At 38.2% G+C, this 12,332-nt stretch overlaps 1 protein-coding gene across 3 annotated transcripts in view; it reads left to right on the forward strand.

Annotated features, from left to right (window-relative positions):
- astn1 (astrotactin 1) overlaps positions 1–12,332 on the forward strand; it is a 263,789-nt gene that overhangs the window by 94,670 nt on the left and 156,787 nt on the right. For 2 of the 3 annotated variants that reach the window (XM_053504192.1, XM_053505503.1), the window contains 3 exons: positions 3,522–3,671; positions 6,671–6,817; positions 11,705–11,872. In XM_053504192.1, coding sequence (XP_053360167.1) covers positions 3,522–3,671; positions 6,671–6,817; positions 11,705–11,872 — 465 coding nt within the window. The remainder of the gene's footprint in view (positions 1–3,521; positions 3,672–6,670; positions 6,818–11,704; positions 11,873–12,332) is intronic. The other variant, XM_053504985.1, reaches the window with a different exon arrangement.

Below are 12,332 nucleotides of genomic sequence, written 5' to 3' on the forward strand. Positions count from 1 at the left end.
AGGTCAGGTATAAGAGAATATTTTTTTCTAATACATATCTGTACATTGCTGCACAGTAAAATTATTTGTTCTTTGCATATCCTGGCGTGGTTAGGAGGCTGGGGTCAGACCACAGGCTCAGCCATGATACCGAGCCCTGGACAGGCAGGGTTAAGTGTCTTGATTAAGGACCCAGTAGCAGGAGCGGGGGGGGGTTTCATTGCATGGCATATTTTTCCCATCATGATGTAAGTAACACAAAACCAGCCATTCAGAGCAAGCACTAGGATTAGCTTATTTGTGTAGTGCTGAAAGTGTCCGCTATGACTTTGTAATCAAATTACAGTTTGTGAGAGACTGCCACCTTACTGCAGAGAGGCTTTTAGATCATTCATATTCCCCGAACAAGCCATCACAAAATCCCCCTTATCCACAACTGAAATGAAATAATGCACACTTTCATCCCTGCATAGCGAAGTGACAAATGTGATTTCATACAGTGATATGGCCATTACCCCTTTAATGTTTCATACATACTGTCTAATAACAGCTTTTCAACTCTTCTTTCTTTTTTTTTTGGGAAAATATTCATTTAAAATATGACATAATCTTGTTCAAGCTTATGATATACTGTGCACTACCAGTCCAAAAAAGTATTTCATTCAGCATTCACATTTAGCTTTGATCACAGTTTACAGTGTGGTGACCAGGTCATGCGTGGAAATGATTCATCAATCTCCCAGAAGCCCTCTATCATAATTTGCTATCAGGGAAGAAAAAATCCAGGTTTATTGGATGTCATCTGTGTCAAACCTGTTCATTCAGGGCATTGGGTAGTCAGCTGACTTTACTTTGTTGCTGAGTCTAGACTTGATTAACTCAAGCAACCCCAGATCTTGAACTTCGTGTGCTTTGTGTCATTGTATAAAAATAATGTGCCGAGACATTGCCCAGTGACACTTAACTGACACTTATTAGACTGCAACCCATCCATCATTGTCTAGCTACAGGGTCCAGTCTAAAGTTCATACAGACATTTACACAACATCAGGTGCATAAAATAATACACAACTTTCAATGGGTTGGAACGGAGATTAGATCATCACTCTTACACTGAGACAGTTATATGATATCCAAGAATTCGACACAGACCAATTAATTAAATGCATTTGCTTCGAACCACTTCTCGGCCATGCATCTCAATGCACATTATAGCTTTTTGCTTTCTTACTTATACATAAAACTGATTTGCAAAGATCCCAAATAATGAATGTTAGGTTGTGTGTGCGGTTAGACAAATTCTGTCTGCACTTGCATTTGTTTTACTATAGAATGACTGCAAAAAGATTTTTTTTTTCTGTAACCACTGTACATTCGGATTCTAAAATTAGAAGCAGATGCTAAAGAGTAACAGGGATATAAATGAAACTTAGTAATTACAGTAGAATATACTAGCTTCAAGCAAGATTGTGACACACTATATGGCCAAACATTATGGATACCTGATTATAAATCTCCTATGTGCTTATGTTTAACATCCCATTCCACATTTTTCCCCTTTCTGACATCACACACTCCCTCACTCGTTCTCCTCCTCTTATCCTGCACTGGATCGTGGGAGGTCCGGAGCCTATCCCAGGGACTTGAGGCGTTACATCCTGGATGGGTGCACAATCCATCTCTCTCACACACACACACTTACACACTCACTCATACACTATGAGAAAGTTAAAAATGCCACTTAGCCTACTGTGCATGTCTTTGAACATCTAAGCCTGTCTGTTCCAATCCATCTCAAAGGTGTTGATTGCGGGTGAGATCAAGGCTCTGTGTAGGACACTTGGATTCTTCTGCTCAAGCCTTGGCAAACCATGTCTTCAAATGGAGTCTTCTTTGATCATGGGGGTGTTACAATGTTGAACATGTTTGGGCCCTTAGTTCCTGACACAATGTTGTGTTTTCAACTTTGTGGCAGTGGTTTGAGAAAGAAGAACCACATATAAGTGTAATGATAACTTTTGGCCATATAGTGTAAACAAGGGTTTAATGCATGTTTTTTAATTATATAGGAATACTGTCATAAAATTGTATTTATTATTATGATTAATAACAATTTAATAGGGTAACATGTAATGTATATTTGTAAAAGAATACAATCTTTTTATGTGCAATATTTGCATAGACAATTATCAATCCATTGTCAAAAGTTTTTTAAGTAAGAGAATTGTATTCCTGCTAAATAGTGCTATCTATTGTAAAACATATATCAGAGAAAGGCCTTCATCAGCCCGTAGTGTTAAGGGCCATGTGCATCCTGTTCCTGAGATGGATAAAAACATTTGGATGACTTGCATGTGTGCTGTTGAACATATCTACTATGAACTATGTACACTTTTGTACCCAGACAAACATTTGGAGAAATTTTTATACAGTTTCAAAACTTAGTTCATTACAGTTTTGTCCTGCTCCCAAGGCCGCTGATTCAACATCTCAGTTAATTCACATATCATCCTGACCTCAAGAGTGTGTGTTAATGCTGGGAAACAGTATAACATACAGGAAAGTGGTCCTCTTCAATGGTTAGGAAGCCTTAATGCCATCAGGGCGTGATGCTTCTGAATCTGAATTTAAACCCAGCACATAAGGTGGGATACATGGTGTGCTTTGTGTCACAAACTTCCTCCAGATCAGAAACCCACACCGAAACCAAATGAAGAACACATAATTGAGAGTATGAGGATTTTCATCAGATACAGTGGTCCTACTAGACCGGAGTGTGGAGCAGAGGCTTGGCAGGAAAAAAAATGAGACATTTAAACTATCAAAAACACAAGTTATGATGAAGCATTTCATTGCTTGGTAGATACTTTTAGTAGTTTTTAATACATTTAAACCTGCTTTTAGCTGCTTGAGACAAATCAGACAATGAACATTAGAGTTATAGAATTAAATCGACTTGAAAATTGCAGTTCCCAAAAATCAAATCAAATCCAATTGACAGTCTAGCTATGATTCACAGCTCTGTTACGATTTAACTAACCTTTTGTCTTTTCTTTTGTCTGTTTGCAAATGGTTCTTTAAAGGAGGCATCATGATTTTGCAATTGTCTTGTGGCTTTCTAGCTCTTCCCATTTACTTATAATTAAAGACAAAATCACTGGCAAATAGGCAATGTTAAGTCACACTGTCATCAGGATAAAACCTGTCGCTGTTTTTTACATTTGGCTAAGGAGAAAACATCCCCTTATTTTAAATCAATTGTTTATTACATAGAGAGCAGAGTTTCTTGTCTGCACCGTTTCCCAAGAAATGCTGATTTGTAATTATAAGAAGTTTTAAAGGATTTAAATTTGGAAAAGTTCCAGTGAATATTGACTTTTCGGTCCATTTAATTCGTTCACGTTTATTCAGAATGTGGACTTGCGTAGCAAAGTGCAGAACCCTAATCAAACGTCTTTTTAAACTCAATCAAAGTTTTTTTTCTTTCTTTTTTTTTGTTTTTTTTTCCTGTTGATGATGGATTTTGTGTGTGAATTCTGCAGCGGGTTCAGCTTTCCTGAACCCGGATGGGGATTCTGGGCCTGAGACAGATGGCGAGCCGCAGCTCACCTTCTACACTGACCCCAACCGCAGCCGTCGTCGCAGCCGAGGTATGCGAAACGGTAACGCCAACCCAGCGTGGGGCTCCGGGGGTAAGGACAACATCCACACAGCCCGTTCGTCGCATGATTCGGCACCTGCCTGCGTGTGTAAAGTGTGTGTCCGGGGACTTTGTTCAAGTGCCTGAGCAAAGCAGTAGTTGTGCCGTGTTTCAGCGTGCAACTACATCATTAACACATGTTGTCATTAACAACCAGGCATGTGTCTTGATAGATGGATTGTATGCATCTGTGATTTGTGAGATCCTCCATTTGGAATGTTTTTTTTCATCAGTGGCGAAAAATAATAGCCATGCAGTATATATATGTCTTTCTCATCCTCTAACTGTCCTTCTGTTGGCACTGTCAGTCCATGAACGCCACTTTTTCTTCTATGAGCATATGAGATGCACGAGTATATCCAACTGTATTTGGCATCAGCAGATAATTGTTAAAAAATATCCGCATCTGAGCGATAATTCAAACTGACTTTCAGAAGTGAAAAACATTTAGGCCACACGAGGCTACTACTCTACATTGCATGCATTTTAAAAGTCAGCAGAGTAATAGAAAATATGCCGTTTCTAACACTTGCTCGACAAAGCTAACACAATTAATTACAACCAACATTTGGACATCTGCTGCAGTCCTGTGAGTATGCTCCGTTGGACTAAACAGTTGATTGACAACATTTTTAAAACCAAAATGCATGGCCAAGAACTTTCCGGCTAACACATCGGGGCCGTGCTCTCTTCTGCATTTAAAAGAATGTTTGTGGAAACAAATATCCGAGAAAAACATTCATTTAAAAGAGTGCAACAGTGCGTAGAGCAAAAAAAAAAAAAATCTAAATGATAACTAAATAATAATTCACCCTACTACTCAAATGCTGTGATTAAATAGCGTGTAACTCAGTGAATAAAAATGAAATCCAAAAAAAAAGAAAAAAAAATCACAACTGGAGGAAGGTGAAATGCTTTTTTGTCCTCGTCCTTGACCAGTTAATATGCAGTGGTGCTTATACAAGGGGATTAATTAAGCAGCACTGCGGACCTGGCCATGCGCAAGAGGCGAGGTGATAGGACGCTGCCGTGAGTGAACACTCGGGAATCTGTTGAACTAGCATACCTGATCACTCCTGACATGTTTACTTTTAGTAAGTGAATGCGGCTTCACAAGTGTGGCTCCAGGTTTTTTGTCCAGTGCACCACGTCCCATTAACGTCTTACTGCATGTTAGAGACAAGGTTGTAATCATTTCCATGCAGAGGTGATCGAGGAAATGGTATGAACGGATGCGCAGGATACGTCGATTGCTGCCGTATGTGTGGCTCGAGGATGTATTTTGTCCCCAGCACAGTGCACAAACCTGCTTGCGTAACCCACACACACAGGTGTTACTACTCAGTCTTTTACTAATGCTAGTTATCTGTAGTAACTCCACCCATTCACAGCTGGCTCGTGGCCACACCCTCCGCCGAACAGTTATTTCAAACACTTGCAATACTTCTCTTATCTTTAAACCATGCAAAAAATGCTTCACCGGCATGTTGGTACGTTTACAAGATAATAAATATCAGGTTTGTGCATGACAAACATGCATACATGGATATTGGTTCAAAAGTGCCATACTGCATACCCTCTGCCCATATCGATGTCTGAGCCATGCAGCTGGCGTATAGAGTCTAGACTCTAGTTTAGAATGCTGTTCAACACTCTTCTAATTGGGAAGATGTAACTTGACAGTGAGCTGCCACTGCGACTGCAGACAACAGCCAGTCATGTTGTCCTTTTCTACAGTCACCATGCAATTACCAACTTTTTAAATCATGGGGATAAAAAAAAAGCAGTTCCAGACGTTTGCCACCTTTAATTGAGCGCAACCCGATAACTCACATGGCAGTTTGTTTTGCATTTCTTCACAGTTTGCCTTGCCAAGCTTGAACCAATAATTTGCTCCCTGTGATGTGCTGATTTTGATGGATGTGGTTGCATGTACTATGTTTACACTCACGAGGTGAGGAGGTGTGTCTTGCCTGTGTCGATGTTTGTAAACTGTAATTATGATGATCACTTTTCCTTTGACGCACTGAAAGTCACTTTTACTACTTACTATTTGTAAGTGTAACGTAGGTTTTGGTAATGTTAAATGCATTTGCTCAACTTGTTATGAGCAAAATAACAATTGTATAAAATGTCAGTGTCCTTCAACTTCTACAGTAAATCCTTGATACCAAAGAATATATTGTAATGTCGGGGCCCTTGCATTTTACAGCTAGATATGAATTTGAATTTGCATCGTGCTTTGTGTTGAAGGGTATTTAACCAGGGCCATTTCTCTTGAGTTTGTTGTGTTTATGAACATGTACTGGGTTTTATGACCGGTATATAGACTGTGACTATGCTGCAGCACTGATAAACAAATAGAAAGCATAGAGAGTCAAGCTAAAGCCTTTTTAAATCTCACTAAGGCTTCCGGCGTGATTACTCTGTTGGAACCAGGGATCAAATCAGCCAGTTGCGTATCACTCTACTCGTAGCTGTGCTTTTATTTATGTGGGGCTTTATTTTTTCTCTCTTTTTTTTCCCCATCTTCCTCTTTTATATGCTTGTGCATTGCTTTGTGAATTCTTTAACATTCCCCATTGATTTTGATTGCAATGGACCAGTCCAGTATGTCTGCATATGATAGCGTAAGAGGGTAATAAAAAAAAGCATATCTGGAGTCCTTTTTCTGCTTTTGTTTCCTTAAGTTTACTTACTTCCTAGTATACACAGCCAGTCCCAAAAAATGAATAAATAAATAAATAAATAAATACATAACGCTTTATCTTCTCACCTTTTTTTTTTTTTATCATGCCTGAGCCATAGTTCACCGTGCCGCTCGGCTGCCCTTTTTCATGCATCAGTGGCTCAGATGTAGAAGTGTTTGTAACCGCCCAGGGGTCCACTAAAAAACTGAACTTCCCTAGTTTTGAGCTTCTATCCTTTTTTTTTCCCTCTTTGTGCTCTTCTCATATTCTCTTTCTCTCCAACTCTGTTCTTCTGCTCCAGGCTCCCCACGCAGTCCCATCAATAAGACCACCCTAACTTTGATCAGCGTGACGAGTTGTGTGATCGGCCTGGTGTACTCCTCTCACCTGTCGTGCGGCCTGAATGTGCGTGTGGTCCTCCATGTACCTGAGCACCTGATCGCTGATGGTAACTACATCACTTCTTCCACTTTATTGGATTGCTGTCTCAGTCAAGCAGTGCACATTATTTCCAGCAGTTCAATACTAAATAAAGCTTGTGTTGCTGTCTTGTATATTTAACTTCGCTTATGTGTCTGTTTTCTATTGGAATCAGGATAAAATTGTTTCATAGAGTAATGAAAATGCCTTTATCACAGTGAGATGCCAAAATATCCCTTTTTCTTTGCCAGTAGCTGTACTGGTAATTAAACTTTCAGTACAGCAGAAATTGATACCCAACCAATATATATACATTTTCCCTTAAAATCTTAGCTGAAAATGTTTTTTAAATGTTGACCCTTTTAAAAAAAATTGCACTTTCAAACAATTTACGATGCAAATATAATAGTACAATTATACTGTGTAAATGTATAATCGTGGTGGCTCAGTGGTTGGTTCCTCCCCTGCCATGTGGAAGGCTGGGTTCAAGTCCCACCCAAACACCAGCCACTGGATGCAGTGCCAGTCCCAAACCGGAAAAAAGGTGTTACTTGTCAGGGCGTCTGGTGTAATAAGCTGTGCCAAGTTGTGTGTGGATTGGATGCTTGTTTATATATACATTTAAAATTGCTGTTATTGCTGATACTGATCCTGGGTATAGGATTAATGATATTTTATTTTTTAATACCTTTTCTCTGACTGTTAAACATGAAATTTTGTTTCATTGAATATTATGGACTTAAAAAACGACAAGACATCTTTAAAAAAAAAAAAAAAACGAAGATATTAGTATAAAGACAAAGATGTAAGTATTGAAGCAGTCCCTTAGTACAGAAAAATATTGCTAACATAAAAAAAAAACATATGAAAAAATTTGCTATTGTTCCGTGTAACATTTTGTGATCCTCTGTTGTTCATATACAACACTGTAGTGAAATAAAAACCCTTTATCTTTGTTTAAACAGCAGTGAGACTCGGTTTATAGCCTATGAAATGTCCTTAGCAACAGATAACAGTTGGTCATCTGAGTCCAAAAATTCCATTATTTTAATTTAGTCACACTTTATGCTCTGGCATTATCATTTGTGATTCCTTATTTAAAATCTTTTCTCAACCGGTAGTTACACATGCTTCTGCCCGCGTGTTGTTGAAGGCTGCATATTTCTAGTGTTGCTTTAAACCTGTAGTGAACACTTCCTCAAGCGTTCTACCCTCTTTTGATATTTGGCACGTTTCCTGTCAAATTTCCACTGTATTGTGGATACAGTGAAATGTTTCATTTGCTGCTTAAACTGTTTGAATGCCAGAGTGTAAAAACAAAGGAGATGCCTATAACTGTCACATATACTGTACTGCACATTATATACCAGGGAAATGATTTTCTTTCCATATCGCAGCATGTTAGTAATAGCACAACGGTGTCTGTATATATTTACAGTCTGTACTGTATAAATGTGCTTCCATACAACCATTATTTATAGTGAACTTAGGGCATAAGCTGGGGATTCATTCTAACACCCCCACACACACGCTACAGGCAATTTGGATATGCCAATCAACCCACAGTACACCTTATGTCTTTGGACTTGTGAGGAGCACGTTGAGTTCATGCAGACTCCAACCATACAGGAGGCGAGACCCCAACCCTGGAGGTGCAAGCGACTTGATTTTTATTATAATTACTGTTGTGACAGTAGACATTAAGCAACTAGAGTTAAGCAAACTATGCCTAATGTTGTTGAGACCTGATTTTACCATATGTGTCATAGTAAATAGACATTGCCTTTAAAAATGTCCACCTAGTTAGCCACATGGTTATTTAAAAAATGCTCTATCATGTTGCTGTCTCTACAGTTTTTACCCTGTGAAAGATAGCATCCCAGAACTACAGTAATAAACATCCTAAAGCATGTCGTTTCCCTTAATATCTTGTGAATTACCGTGACACTTACTCTGTGATGTACAAGTGGAACATGTCACTCTGTCTAAGTGTTTCTTCTGATGGTCCAGCAGCCGTGCTGAGAAAGCATTAAAGCATACTCTGGTCAGGTCACGTAGACTTACACACAGGTTTGAACAACAATAACCCCTTCCAGCTCTTTTCCCCCAAGGACTCTTTGTATGAGTTTTGGACCTTGATCGTGGTTGTGCACTGGATGTGTTTGTTAATGAATTTTAATGTGACACCTGCAGTTTAAGAGTACAAGCCAGTTTTTTTTTTCTCTGCCCTTGCTCTTTCCTTGCTGCTTTCCTCCTCCCTGTTTCAAGTTGGACAGCGGCGCATTCAGAGATGTCATCCACAACCTTTTAAAAAGCCAAAAGAATCTATGAATATATGAAAGTATATGTTATGTTTAGGTGGGTATCTAGGATAGATAAACGTCTGGGAGTAGACGATGTACTATTGCCATTTTTGAGTCATTAATTTCTTCGCAATATTGAATGATAAGGGTCGAGTAAAAACAAAAAAGAAAGAGTTTGTGATAAAAAAAAAAAGATTAAGCTCAACTGATTTAGTTTAGGTTTTTAAAAACAGCAATAAATATGATGCTGCAGTAGAGTCATGGCCGTACAGTGATATGCAGTCTTTGTGCATTTACAGTTTTTTTTATGTTAAAAATTAAAAATCGAAATTAAATTAATCTAAAACTATGGATATTTTAGCCAAATAATTTCTCCAAACTATAAAGTAAATACCAAAAACTTGCCTTCTATCTATTTTCTTTTTAATATCCTATAAATATGAATAGGAATTGATAACATAATAATCAAATTATTAATATTTTTTCTCATGTTCATCATAATACCATCTATTTATTATAAAATGTCTGGGCAAAAGTTTGTGGACACCTAAACATCATTTGCACTTTATAAACATCCCAATACGGATTTATTTTCCCTTTGCTGCTGTAATCATTTTCACTCTTCTGGGAATGCTTTGCACCAGATCAGTGAGCATGAGTGAGGTCGGGTGAAGAGGCCTGCACTGCACCAGTTGCCATTCCATTTTCTCCAAAGAAATGTTCAATGGGGTTAAGGTCAGGGCTCTGTCCAGGACAATTGATTTTATTTTATTGATTTTTATGTTCCTCACATTGTGCGCAGTGGCATTGTAATTTTGGGCTGCTTAGTTTCAATGAAGGTGAAATTGTAATTCTGTTACAATGAAAAAATTGCAGAGAAGTGCATATAAATATTTGAACAGTTGTAGACCTGTTTATGAGACAAGATGCACCAGTAGGTTACTTTATTTCATTAGACTTATTGCAAACTACAGGCCCATTTCCAACCTTCCGGTTGTTTCAAAAGTGCTGGAAAAAGTAATTGCTGCACAGCTTCAGTCTCATCTAAAACAAAATAATTGGTTTAAGAAATTCCAGTCTGGTTTTCGGCCCCTGACACAGCGTGGAAACAGGTTTGGTTAGAGTCACGAATGACCTGCTGATGTCGGCTAATGCTGATTTTTCATCGCTTCTGATCTTGTTGGACTTGTCTTTGGCCTTTGATACTGTTGATCACAACATTCTTCTACACAGATTATGTCACACTGTTGGACTCTCTGACTCTGTTTACAACTGGTTCTCATCTTATCTTACTAATAGAACGGGGCATGTTGCCCTGGGAATGGCTAAATCCACTACACACAATGTCACCTGTGGCGTTCCTCAGGGCTCTCTGCTCAGTCCCATTTTGTTTGTATTGTATATGCTTCCCCTGTATCATCAGCCAGCATGGTATTTTATTTCATTTCTATGCTGATGATACTCAGCTCTACCTCAGGATAAATTCAATCTCCTCGTCTACTCTGCATCATCCACTTTGACCATCTGTTTGGAGGAGATGAAGTCATGGATGAAGCAAAATTTCCTGCAGAAATCCTAAGATTGAAGCTATTTTAGTAGACACCCCAACTCAGGTTAGGACATCTAACATCACCAGTATTACCTTTTCGGGACAGGACATACCATTGTCAACATCTGTTATTAACCTTGGGGTTAAAATGGACGTATAAGGCTCATATCAAACATCTGTGTAAAACGTCTTATTTTCACCTCAGCAATATTGCAAAACTGCGTCCAGCACTCACTTTTGCTGATGCGGAAAAAGTTAGTCCATGCATTTGTCTCCTCCAGGCTGGACTTCTGCAATGCACTTCTCATTGGGACTACTTAAAACCCTTCAAAAGCTGCAGTATATTCAGAACAGTGCTGCTAGAATCCTGGTGAGAAGGTTACGACAATATTACGCCCATTCTTAAATCTCTTTACACGCAACCTCCGCTCTGCATCAGTACATCTTTTGAAACCTCCCAAGACTAAACTTCATACTATGGGAGATCGGGTTTTTGCTCAGCTGCACCTAGACTGTGGAATGCTCTCGCTGAGTATCTGAGGACACCACAGACTGTTGATGCTTTTAAATCTAGTCTTGAAATTTTTTATTTCAATACTTTTTATTAGAGCTTTCGGGTCGAATTATTTTGTAGCACTTTGAAATTTGCTTTAAATATAAAGTGCATTATAAATCAAATGTATTATTATTATTATTATTATTATTATTATTATATTTCACACTGTTTAAAAATGTGACTTGTTGTTCTGCCATACTATACATAAAATATACATTCTGTAATGCACAGTATATACTTTATGTTATACATTCGTTAAGTTTTTAAAGACTATTCACATTCTGGGTATTGTGTACATTTAATAAAACTAACAGGATACATTATTTTCCTCTTGGTTAATGTTATAATATGATATAATCCTATAATTAAGGTAATACCAATTATATGTTGTTAGAAGTATGTGAGATATTTGCTTGATGTTAAAGGAGCTTAAATAATCAGTATTTACTAAGAAGTGAAACAGTACATGTTCAATCTCATGGTTAAGGGGTGTGGTTCTCTTGGCAGGTTCCAGGTTTGTCCTGTTACAGGGTAGTCAGCTGGATGCCTCCGACTGGCTGAACCCTGCTCAGGTGCTACTCTACTATCAGCAGAATGCCAGTGGGCCATGGCTTAGTGAGCTATGTGGTCGTCGTCTTGTCGACCCCTGCGAACACCAGTGTGATCCTGATTCAGGTATGCACAAACACACACACACACAGCTTCCACAAATTAACAATGGTCATTCGTAGTCCTATTTTTTCCCCCAAGAAATATGAATTATGTATACAAAAAGTGTTATTGCTTCAGAAAAATGTAACATACTGTACCTGAGATACAGTTCAGTATGAGCATTGTTTATGTTTGATGTTTCAATGAAGCAATGAATAGATTTAAATAAAATGCAAAATCAATACGTAATAAAAAATGCCCAGTTTAAGGAGTTAAACATAATTACATTGCACATATGTATGATGATGGAAAATTTTTTTTTTTTTTTTTTACAAAGCTGCTAAATCTTGACTGAATCTTGAGTACAACATTGTAACATTCAAGCTTTAAAACCTTCTTCCATATCAGAGTCTACAGAACAAAGGATTCCTCATCACAGTGCTATATGTAATTAAGTGTTTGGGTTCTACACAATCTCATGTAT

This window comes from Clarias gariepinus, chromosome 1 (assembly GCF_024256425.1).
Source record: "Clarias gariepinus isolate MV-2021 ecotype Netherlands chromosome 1, CGAR_prim_01v2, whole genome shotgun sequence".
In the NCBI taxonomy this organism is placed as follows: domain Eukaryota; kingdom Metazoa; phylum Chordata; class Actinopteri; order Siluriformes; family Clariidae; genus Clarias; species Clarias gariepinus.